Source organism: Serinus canaria, chromosome 6 (assembly GCF_022539315.1).
Source record: "Serinus canaria isolate serCan28SL12 chromosome 6, serCan2020, whole genome shotgun sequence".
Lineage (NCBI taxonomy): Eukaryota > Metazoa > Chordata > Aves > Passeriformes > Fringillidae > Serinus > Serinus canaria.
This window is the reverse complement of record NC_066320.1, coordinates 5,124,262-5,136,722: the sequence shown is the minus strand read 5'-3', so window position 1 is coordinate 5,136,722 and position 12,461 is coordinate 5,124,262. Positions and strand designations below refer to the sequence as shown.

Here is a 12,461-nt window from a genome sequence, read left to right as displayed (position 1 = left end):
ACACACAATATCTTTAATAATTTTATTCCTGAAAAACTTTGTGAATTATGCAAAAAACCTTAAGAAGTTGGCCTAAAAGTGGCCTTGGGGTGGAGCTGTCCCTGCAGAAGTCAGGAATAAAATCAATTTATGACGTGATTTTTGGGATGAAATCTGCTCTAATTACCTTTTTCAGCCTCTTTTTTAGTCAATGAAAAGCACATCCCAGCAGAGCTCTCCTTTCCCTCACTGTGTTGGTCCACTCACTAAACCAGACAACAATTCTGGATTTAATCTGATTAAACATAATAAATAACTACAAGAAATCAACTTCCATGTGGCAATTAAACACCAACAGGCAGAAGAACAATTCCAAACATCCCACTGACCACAAGAGGAACTTTTAACCAGGGTTCCACTCTCCCAGGCAATCTTTTCCTGGCTGGTCATAAAGAGATTGGGAAGGATAGGAAAAGTAGCAGACACCAACCAACTAGGATGGAGTAGAGGATGCCAGGTCGATCTGAAGGAGGCTGGATGTTTCTGTCCTGGTCTATGGCTTGGATGGGTGGAGTTACACTGATGGGATTCACATGGGCCTGAAATGAGAAAGCACATGGGAAACAGAGCAATTAGAAAGCCAGCAGGGACATCTGGGGGTTTAGCACAACAACATCTCACTGAGAAGAGTATTGGAGGAGAAAGAACCTTCAGAATGAGAAGAATATTTACAGCTCCGGATCCTTTAAATCCAAATTAACCAAGGAACATCAACACTTCTATAGCAGCCTCCTTTCTAAGAGATACAGCCATAGGATGGATCCTGGAGTAAAGGAAGCACAAAAATCCCAGAATGGCTTGCATAGAAGGGACCTTAAAGCCCATCCAGTGCCACCCCTGCCATGGGCAGGGACACCTTCCTATGGGAAGCTCAACATCCCAGGCTGCTCCAAGCTTTGTCCAGCCTGGTCTTGGGCACTTCCAGGGATCCAGGGACAACCACAGTTTCTCTGGGCACCCTGTGCCAGAGCCTGCCCACCCTCCCAGAGAACAATTCCTTCCTTATAGATCACCTAAATTTCCCCTCTGTCAGTCTGAAGTCATTCCCCACTGTCCTGTCCCTCCAATTCCTGATGCAGGGTCCCCCTTTGGCTTCCCCAGAGCCCCTTCAGACCCTGGAAGGAGCTGTGAGGACTCCACACAGCCTTCTCTCCTCCAGCCCAAACTCTCCCAGCCTGGCTCCACAGGGAAAGTGTTCCAGCCCCCTCATCAGCTGAGAAGCTGATAGTAAACACTTGATAAAGGAAGCTCACAAATACTTGACTGCGTTTCTATAAATAGTCCCTCAAATCAGGGATTTCAGCCATCACACAGTGAAACACAGCAAATGCCTGAAAATAGGAAAACAACAAATTGGACTAGAGCATCATGAGGGGCTGGGATGGCTGTGATGCACAAATACACGCTGAAAAAGAAACTTAAGGTACAGACATGCCAGAGTTGAGAGAGCCACAATACACAGAACGTCACCACAGAATATCAGAGAGCTTCAGCCCCTACAGAGCAACACCTTACCAGGTCAGAAGGCTTCAAATGTCTGCTCACACAGAAAAACACCCCATCGCTTCAGAAGGCTGCAAGCAAACACCCTTCTTGTGCTTCAGCCCAGCCTTTTATACCCCCATGGTTGATGCACTGCACCTGTGTGCCCTCTGCTCCCTGGGTGATTGGTCAGTGCCCCTGGGCTCATTAACACCTCATTAATTTCAATATCAGTCACCTGTCCTGCACAGCTGCAGCCCATTGGGGATGAGGCTCGGCCTCAGCCCCACTCCCAATTACCACAAACTCTGTGCCTGCACAGACATTGCAGGGATAGCTACATTGGATAAGTGTGGATTGGTGTGGGAACAATTCACCATGATTTGGAAGTGAATTCAAATGTTTAGCATGGAGATAGAACTGTAGAATCATGGAATGGTTTGGGTTGGAAGGGACCTTAAAAATCCAAAATTCCAGCCCTGCCATGGACAGGGATACCTTCTACTATCCCAGGCTGCTCCAAACCCCAATGTCCAACCCGGCCTGGAAGGTCACACTGAGGTAATCCCCAAAACTGGTGCCAGCTTTCATCTCGGTCAATCCAGCCTCCAGGGGCAACTCCAGAGCTGCCATTCCCAAGTCCCACAGTTTCAGTGACCTTGGCTGCTCAACCAACCACAAGTGTACCACACATGGATGTGTGCACACCAGGCTTTCCCCTCCCCTTGGAACGTTTCCCTGCATGACAAAAACCCTTAATGAGCCCTGTGAAAAGCCAAACACCCTTTTTTTCCCCCACATACAGCTAGTCCTGGCAGCCTTTCCTTTGGAAAGCTCTGTGTTCTGCAAGAGGGGACTTGAAATCTAGCGTGAGAATAGAAATGAGACGAGTCCACGCTCGGCCAAGTTTTGGCAGAGCTGTCAGGAATCATCCTGCTGAGAGCTGGAAGGGAGCTGGGAGAGCTTTGGCACTGCTGAGGGCAAACTTAGAGGGAAAAGGGATGAGCCAGGAGGAGGAGAAGGAGCCAGGGGTGGAGGAAAGGCAGTTTATTGACCCTTGTGGGCAGCCCCATGGTCACCTGATGCCACACCCCAAGCTGTGCCCCCCCCAGGCATTTCCAGCAGGTTTCTCAAATCCAGAGGCTCTTCCAGCCTTTTCCACACCAAAATAATTTAAGGTACAGACATGTCAGGGGTAGGCACATTAAAAAGTGAGGATGGATGCTCTTGGCCTCCCACACTGGGACTGGGAAGCTCCTCACTCCACTCCTGCTCATGGCTGTTGTCCCTGTCCCTGTCCCACTGGCCAGGTCCTTTGTCATCATCCAATTTCATTTGGGACTATCTGAAAAATTAAACTCTTTAAAGTGTAATGAGGGAGACGAGCTCAAAATAGGCAGAAAGAAAGAGAGAAGAAGATATATTTGACATCTGCTTGAATTTTTAAAAGGCTTTAGGATGGCATAGAAGTTGCATGGGAAGAGAGAGGATTATGCAGAAAACTGACCAAGACTAAAATGCTATTTTTAAATTCACAGATCAGTCGGAGCCCTCTCAGAAAACGCCACATTCGAGTTAGAAACACACCCACAACAAAACCAATCCTATCTGTTAGTCTGGGTTTAAATTCACCATTAATTCCCACAGTAGCTGTGGCTGCCCCTGTATCCCTGGAAGTGTCCAAGGCTGGGTTGGACAGAGCTTGCAGCAGCCTGGATAGTGGAAGGTGTTTCTGCCCATGGCACAGGGGGTGGCACTGGATGGGCTTTAAGGTCCCTTCCAATCCAAACCCATCCAAGTCTCCCTCCTGTCAGTCTGAACCCATTCCCCTTGTCCTGTCACTCCAGTTCCTGTTGCAGGGTCCCTCTCCAGCTTCCCTGGATCCCTTCAGAGCCTGGATGGGACTGTGGGGTGGCCCCACAACTTTCTCCTCTCCAGGAAGAACAGCCCCAACTTTAATAATTTAAAGCTGTTTTGAATTAAATTGGCTGATGTGCCTTGAAGCAAAACTCAAGGTGCTTTCATCTTGCTTTAATAATCCACAAACAATATATTTTCAATTCAAATTTAGAAATTAGAACTACGAAACCATAAAACAATAAAGCAGCCATTACATTAATAAATGGGTAATAGCACATTAAGAAATTAATCAAAGCACACATAGGAAGCTTAAGAAATTGTGTATATGCTTTAAATCAGAAATAATTGTTTTAAAAATGAGGAATCAAAGTAGGAGTCTTCCATAGGCATCCAACATCCTCGAAAGAGGCTGAAAAATTCCCTACCAGGCTCCTTCTCAGGAGCTTCATGAGGAGATGGAAGCTCATTAAAAGGAAGGGAAGACAGATTAATGAAGGAGTGAAGTGTCTGAGGTGCCCATGGGTGCCAACTGGAGGCAAAGCAAGAGCACCAGGGGGTTTGTCAGGGAAAGGATGGAAAAAGTGCCAGGAAAGTCAGCACGGAGCCACAGCAGGGCAGGGAGATCACTCAGAATAAACAGCTGGCCTTCAAATCCAAACCTCTGCCATGGGCAAGATGAAAAGCTGCCCAAGCTCTGGCAGGTGATTAAAAAACAAACAAGATCTTGCTCATCTGAGGGTGGATTACGCAGTCATTTATTTTCCTCATTAGGGAAAAGCTCTCTCAGTTATTGGCGGGGAGATTAATTGACTTCCAGGTGTTCAGTATTGCAGAGCTGGGTAGGCCAAAAATCAGAGCCCCAACCCCACCTTGCAACTTTTAGCACAAATATTAATAAATTTTTAAAAAATCTTCCTTCAAACAGAGCCATGATGGGGAGCCTGCCAGGGAGTCTGCAGGGCCACAAGATGATCAAGGCAGAAAAATACTTAAAAAAAGCTCAGAGAGAATAAGGTAGCAGCAAAAACCTCATTTTCCTCTCCCCTGTTTTTGTGTTCACCATGGAAGGACAGCAGCACCTTCTCCATGTGGGATGTCCAGCAGGACCTGCAAAAATCCGTGGCCTTCAGAGATGTTATGGATGGAAAAAGGCAAATTTAGGAGTCCCATTTGTACCACGGGGTTTTAGGCTCCTACTGAGGATTGTGAATAAAAGAAACAGCTGATATTTTCAATTAATGAAGTTAAATAGTGTTCAATAATTCAGGAGTGCAGTTGCATTCAAAAATCCAAACAGGATTTTTGGGCACCTACCTATGATGATTTCACTATCCAATGGAATGATTATGAGGGAATTTACAACTGAGATGCACAATATGCATTTGGAGCTGTCAAGAACAAAAGAAAAAATACCCCCAAATCAACATGACTTTTAAAATAAAAGTAATAAATTTTCCAATATTTTATATATATTGATTAAAAATTATTTTAAGATGTCTAAGAATGCCAGGCTTCCAAGAGGATGTGGCCAATGTGGAATTCCTTTTAAAGTCAGGGTACAACAATAATTGTTGCACAGCTGATAACAAGGATTTAAAAAATCAGATTTTCTATCTCTTCCATCTACCTGAGATGCAAAGCTGAATTTGCCAACCATAGATACTTAAGGAAAACTCCTTCCTTTGGGGAAGATGGGAAGGAAAAGAGAAAAAATGGCACATTTTACAAGTTGGAATAACACAATTTTCTACTCAGAGCTGCCTTTTCCATTTGTGAGAGGGGTTATGGTGTATTTGGGGGGCTTTTGTGGTGTATTTTGGGGTTCTTTTGCTTGTTACCATAAAAATCATTGCATTCTACAAAACTGAAAGCCAACTGAAGCCAACGTTCCCCAACTAGGAAGGTTCTTTTCTGAGCAGGTAATACATTCCTGAGAGGTGCTTTCTGTATGACTGAAGACACCAGACCATGAACCAGCTCCAGGTTTCACTCTGATGATGCTGCACTAATGATTCACAACCACTTGAGCTCCCACCAGAGACATCCTTGGGGCTCAGGGGCCAGGGCCACCACACAGGTGGAAAATACTGCAAAGGATAAAACCGCATGGAAAGCAAGAGTCCCCAAAGTTTTGTTTGGATTCACCAAGGTGAACTCAAGAAATCTACTGAGAGAAGGGACAAAAACCTACACTGTCAATTTATTATTGAGCCAAACACAGCAAGAGATTTGCTACCCCTGAGTCCCACTGAAAATTGAGTTGTCAAAGCACTAAGGTGGCCAGAAACCTAAACCAGAGAGGCCTGGAGCTCCTGGAGTGGGGCCACCTGGGATTTCAGCCTGAGCCACCCAGGGATTCTGTATTAGCACAATCAGCTCCCACTGGACATGTCACACCAATATTTGATACCCTGAAAATTTCAGTTTTTACAGGCAGCTCTAACTGTGGCCAGTGGACTTCAGATCCAGTCTCAGGACCTTCCACCTGCATCATTCTCACAGCTCAGCTGAGGAATTTGCTGCTGAACTCTCATCCCTCTGGAAAACAAGGCTGAGGAGCTTTTCTCCAGATGGAGAATGTCACTAAAGCAACACACGTTGCCCCTGGTGCCAGCCAGAACCCCTACCCAGGGAGCCCTGCACTATTAAACCAACAAAGTTCTTGATGAATTGATGAATCATTATGGTCACACTGGTTCTCCTTGTGCTTTCCTGAGGTTGGGATACGAGCTCTAAGTGGGAAATGAGCTGAGCTCTCTCCATGCTGTGCAGAACTGCCTGTGACTTTGCCAACACTCGGCACTAAAACAGCAGGGAGAGCTGCAGAACCATTCCAACATCATTCCTTGCTGCTGCCTCAGCTGCTCTGCCAGCACAACAAGGGCTGTGACAAAACACTAATGAGCAGAAATCCATCACAGAGCACTTGCATGTCAGCAAAACGTGGGCAACGTTTCAGGGGAGTTATCCAACCACAAAAGAAGTCAATCCAAAAAGCAGGAGTCATGCTACAAATGTAGGAAGTACCACCAAAATCTCATTGTTAGTCAAACCATGTCACATCAAATCTCCCATTTGTAGGATCTCACCGTTCTGCCTCTTTTCTTGCCTTCCCACTGGCAGCTACACGTTCCTGCCTTTGAACAGAGCCAGGGGAGGCAGAGCCTCACATCAGGAGCCTGCAGGAATTCCTGTGCTGCTCTCTGAAGGCTGATGTGACACACAGATGTACAGGAATCCAGGGGGAATGGGATCATCTGACCCTTTACATTGCCACAACACAGGAACCCAAGCCCGTTGGCCAAGACCTCACCTGAATGCTTTGGAGACTTTGGAACCCCAAACACGGATTTAAAACACACTCTGAAAGAGAATAAACTCTCTGCAGAAAATTGTTAAACCAAGATGTTACAGGAGCTAAAAAGAAGTTTGCATAAGAAAAATTCTGGGCCTGGAAAACACTTCCCAAAAAAGGGCACAAAAACTTAAGGAAACCAAATATTAATTGCTAAACCCCAGAGATTTACAGCTGATTCACCCCATTTATACTTCTTAGAATTACAGAATCAGTAAGGTTGAAAAAGTGCTTTAGATCATCCAGTGCAGCCATCAATTCATCATCACTAATCCTTGTTCTCAAGTGTCACATCCACACCTTTTCTTTAACCCTTCCAGGGAAATGATGGGGCAGCCACAGCTGCTCTGGGCAAAGTTGTGTCAGGGCTTTCCCAATATCACAGGGAAGAATGTTCTCCTAATATCCAATCTAAACCTGCTCTCTGGCAGTGGGAAGCCATTCCTCTTTGTCCTGGAACTCCATCCCTTGGAAAAGTCTTTCTCCATCTTTCTTGTAGCTCCTTCAGGCACTGCAAGGCCACAGTTTGGTCACCCCAAAGCTTCTCCTCTGCAGGTGAACAATCCCAGCTCTCCCAGCAGAGCTGCTCCATCCCTCTGCTCATCCTGGTGCCTCCCCTGGGCTCTCCCCAGCAGCTCCAGGTCCCTCCTGTGCTGGGTCCAGGGCTGGGGCAGCTCTGCAGGTGGGGTCTCCCAGATGTGAGACAGGGAAAGTTGATAATACCAGTGCCCCACCAGCCTCATCACAGGAATCAATTCCTTCCCAATATCCCTCCTAACCTGTCCTCTGGCAGTGGGAAGACATCCCCCTTTGTCCTGACACTCCATCCCTTGTCCCAAGTCCCTCTCCATCTTTCCTGTAGCCCTTTCAGGTCACAGTTTGGTCACCCCAGAGCTTCTCCTCTCCAGGTGAACAATCCCAGCTCTCCCAGCCTTTCCTCCCAGCAGAGCTGCTCCATCCCTCTGCTCATCCTGGTGCCTCCCCTGGGCTCTCCCCAGCAGCTCCAGGTCCCTCCTGTGATGGCCCCAGAACTGATCTGCAAATTTAAAACTAAACTATCTTTTCTGTTTATTTATTTTTCAGAAGTTCCCCTTCATTTCCAGAGCCACAGCTAAAAAGCCACAGTGAGTAATTTATGCTGATGGTGACCTGGCCTCTCCTGTCTTCTCTGGGGGTAAAAAAGTGTTTTATTGACCAATGGGAAAAATTAAGACACAGGATTAATTGTTCAATTCACCTTCTTTCTAAACACAGTACTAAATTATCAAACAGCTTTTAGCACCTGATTTAGCTGCTCAATACAACCCATGGCTCTGTGTCCCTGGGTTTCTGTCATGCCCCATGTTTATGCAATTTCTTGAAATGAAAACTGTAAAATTCAAATATCCTGGCAGCTTGGGTTGTTAACAGAGTAAGCTGTCAGAGAACACAATTCCTTCCATTCATTTGTAAAAAAAAAAAAAGCAACCTTTGAAGGGAAAAAAACCCAACATTTTGAAGGAGCAGCAAGAGAGCATAATGAACCTGAGCACAGAGGAAAACAGAGACTATTTTTATCAATGATGTCTCCCAGGAACAGCAGGGCCAAAAAAGAATTGAATTTCATCAGGATCTGATCACAGTGCTTACTAAATTGCTTTTTCTGTATCTGACATGCTTGATAAGAAGTGTCCCCAGCAGTGTCTGTGCAGGGGACTAAATGAAATGCATTATGCAATGGGCTTCCTGCCTCAGCACAACCAGAATTCAGGCCAGAGCTTCTCCTCCTTCCAAGGTGATGACTGGCACTAAAGAACAATAAACATTTCTTTTTTGACATTTGGCTTTTTTCCCATACCACTATGAAGTCTATTTCCTTGATTATCCCTCAAATCCTTGATGTGGGTTTCTTATTATCCTGATTTCTGTGCAGGAGAGCAAACTCTGAAGCCTATGAAAGGCACCTACATCTTCCCAAAAATCAGAAAATATTTTTTCATGTAGCACCACCATAATGACTTCCAGATTACTTTTATTTTAATTTCTAAGAGTAATTTCTTTGCAAATAAATAAAATAATATTAAGCCAATTTTCTTTCCTTATGAATGCTATTTCTCACAGAGGGATAATTCTATCATATATATATATATATATATATACAAATATATATCTATAAATATATATAGATATAAATAGATATATATTGATATTTATATTTCTCTTCCTAAAGACACCAGGCTTCTCTATGCCTTTAGAAAAATCACCCACACAATAACACACCACAAAAGGCACAAGAAGTTACAAGCAAATGATGAAAGAGGAGAAGGATTTGGTGGGAAAAGATAAGCAGAACCAGGGGTGGAATCTTTCTTAATTTCAGCTGTATGGAAGTAGACAAAAAACCCAAAAAAACCAGAGAGTAATTAATTAGAAATTTAAAAAAAAGAGAAATATCAAGATGAACGGGTCAGTATTTCACCCAGACCTTTGTCTCTTGGCTGACTCTCTTTACACAGAGATTTTACTACAATAATGTTGGTGGTTCTTTCTCTTCTGGCCACATTTCACCTTTCCTGCAGAGCATTTGGCATTTCCTCACCTGCAGGAACCAGCCAGGGGCAGAGTCTCACAGCAGTGGGGATTTCAGAAGGCTCAAAGAGGAGGGGGACGTTTGGGGTCAGCAAAACCCCACTGCAGTTCCCACCCTCAGCCTGAAGAACATTTTCATTTTCTGTACTGATTTTTCTCTCTTTTGGGTACTCAACAAGCACTTCTCCAGTCCAGGAGTGGGAATGTCATCTGGAAGTACCTCACTCCTTAATTCCACCTGTATCCACCACTGTCCTCTCCTCATTAAAGTTTGCCACCTTATCAGAAAGAGAATTTTAGGGAGAAATTTTGTGGCCAGAGCTAGGTACAAATTTTGCCTCACCATTATCAAATCTATTTGATTACACTGATTTTAATGTAATGTTAAAAGTGGCACTTTTAGATTGAAGGTACAGGAAAATAATGGGTTTTGCCAGCTAAAATTTGGATGTATTTTCAATAAATTTGTGCAAATTTGCATGTGTGTGAGCACACCTCACCTGTAACGCTCACACCCTTCATCCTTAAGCTCATCCTCACATCTTTTTAGGGTGATATAGGGAAATTTTGCACTTTATTAAATGCTTTTCTCTCCCAATCCCAGGACAAAAAGCAGGAATTATTTACCAAGCACACCCCTGCCTCGCCAGCACTGCTGTGCTGCCCAGGGTATGGATCCAGAGCCAAATGGAGATAAATCCCATTTTCTCCTTTCAGGAGACAAGTTCCACTCACCAGGAATTTCCACTTTCTCCACAAGAAAGACTTTTAGGATTCAAGGAATGTTTTCCACAAAATTATCAATATCATGGAGCAGAGCACACATGACAGTCCTGGGAAGGGGCATTTTCCTTTAATTTCATTTCCAAGGGTGATTTCCTTTTAATGTGTACTCACAAACATTCACCAATTAAGGTTTTGCACCCAGGTCTGATTAACTGAGGAATTATTCTGCACCCTCTGAATTGTGACAACAAGCTGAAAAGAGAAATAATTCCTCCTGACCCCTAATGATCAGCTACAGTTTAATGGGACAACCCAGGCACTGAAATAATTCTCTCTGCAAGGCCCAGGGATGTGACAGAGATGAGAATTTTTCTGGAGTGGAGCTGGCTAATAAAGCATCACTGCAAGAATATTTTGTTTAAATGTCAACATTTAAAGCCTTCAAATGCTTCCAAGTGACATTTAAGGATCAAATAAATTGCTACATATGTTTCCTTTGTGACAGCAGCTCCTCTTGGTGCTGTAACAAACACAGATCTAAGGGAGAGAAGACAGAATTGAATCTTACAGGAGCTCCTCAATCAACCCTTGGGTGTTGATTAATTCATTAATTGGATTTTTAGCCTCAGTTTAGCTGCACAAAAAGCTGGTTTGTGCTCCTGAACCTGCCCTGCTGCCCACACCAAATCCCTGGAGATCCCTCTGCAGCCTTGGATGGGTTGGGTTGCTGTGGCTGTGACCAAAGGTGGAATCAAAGCAGCTCCTCTTCCTTCCTGAAAGGAAATCTCTTCTCATTTCAGAACCACTCTTACTCCTTCCAAGCAAATTCAGGACCCTTTTCCTTCTCAGCTCCTGACAAAGCCAGAAGAAATGAACATTATCTCACCTCTAAGTTCCAAACCATGAGAGAATTAACCAGCAATTGATGAAACAATCCCACACTTTTTGAAAACAAAACAATAAATTATAAAATCAGTCATTTTTACCAGCTTATTCCTGCCTTGATAACAAATCAGATTTGAGATTTAACATTAGAGCTTGATAAATAGCTTGAAAATGCCCCTGTTTTCAGCAGCAGCCAAATTTCCAGCCCAACCTGAGCCTCTGCAGAGCTCCCAGAGCTGCTCCTGTGCCACCCAGGGAGCCCCAGGGCCTCTGTGTCCCACAGCCCAGCCCCAGCAATACCCAAAATATGCTTCTCTCAACCCAAAACCAGCTTCCAAGATGATCTGCAGGGACAATTTTCTTTCCCTGTTTCATTTTTTTTTACCAAAATCTTCTCACTTTTCAGGCAAGCTTGATCCCTTTTCCCCTTAAAACCTCCACTTTTAAGGATTAGAACTACTATATATAAATATATATATATATATATTTTTACCCACAGATAGCAACTCAACTTCTGAAGCACAACTGGGTTAAAATCCCCTGAAGTAAAGTGCCTTTTAAACTTTATTCCTTTATTCTGCAGCCTTGCTATAATTTTCTCAACCACAGTGTTGTCTGAAACACCTGGTTCTTTAGACAATCATTGCATTTTGGAAGTTAGAATCATGGTTTTGTTTGATTCTGAAGGACAAACCAGGCAAATGAACCTCTCCTGTATCTGAAAAACATCTGTATTTAAAGCTAGAGGGTAATCTTAGATTAACAGGGATTGTCCTGCCTGATCAATACATCAGCCAAGGGAAGAGCTGCTAAGGGAGATTATTCTCAGGTTTATGCATTCACATATTAAAGTTCCTGACAATTTTACTGACAATTCTTTTTAATTAGCCATCCCAGTATCCTCCCAAATACATAAAATTTAATTATCTGTAACATCACATCTTTGTGATTTTAACCTTTTCATGCTTCGCTACTTTTCAGTGACATTTTCCTTAAAAAAAAAAGACCCTGCCTCTCAAGGGATGGCATGTGGGAGACAGACATCAATCCTAAAAAGGGGAAGGATGGGGAAAATCACATCAGCAGACTCCAAACACTTTTATAGCTCCCTATCAGGTACTAGCAGATAATCAATAGCTTATCAAAGCTGTCCATTGTGACTTCAAAATCACCAAACCAGGACCCTAGCAAAAAGCTCCAAGACCTTAACACAAAGTCAAAACCACCTGTGCCTTCCATCTTAACCCATAAAAAAAGCTACCAACTTTGTGTAAAGATTTACAAGCCACAAAAGTTTAAGTAAAATGTCAGTGAATCGATCACAAAGTGAAAAAGTAAAATTTTAAAGATTGAAAATAGAAGTTCAAGAAGAAAGATGAAAGAATCTAAGTGTGTCCTGTCCTTCTTCTTGTCCTCCATATTCTGCTATAATAGTAACACTTCTAAATTAGTTTAAAGTAGAGACAGGCTGTCTAACATAAATGGTAAGTATTAAAAAAAATATTGTAAATAAAGTACACATAGTTTTTAGCATTAAAAAATAATA

General features: G+C 43.5%; 1 protein-coding gene across 4 annotated transcripts in view; it reads right to left on the bottom strand.

Moving 5' to 3' along the window:
- Positions 1 to 12,461, bottom strand: part of PCDH15 (protocadherin related 15) — a 263,505-nt gene that overhangs the window by 164,844 nt on the left and 86,200 nt on the right. For all 4 annotated transcript variants that reach the window (XM_030241129.2, XM_030241128.2, XM_050976520.1 and 1 more), the window contains one exon: positions 470 to 578. In XM_030241129.2, the coding sequence (XP_030096989.2) occupies positions 470 to 578 (109 nt within the window). The remainder of the gene's footprint in view (positions 1 to 469; positions 579 to 12,461) is intronic.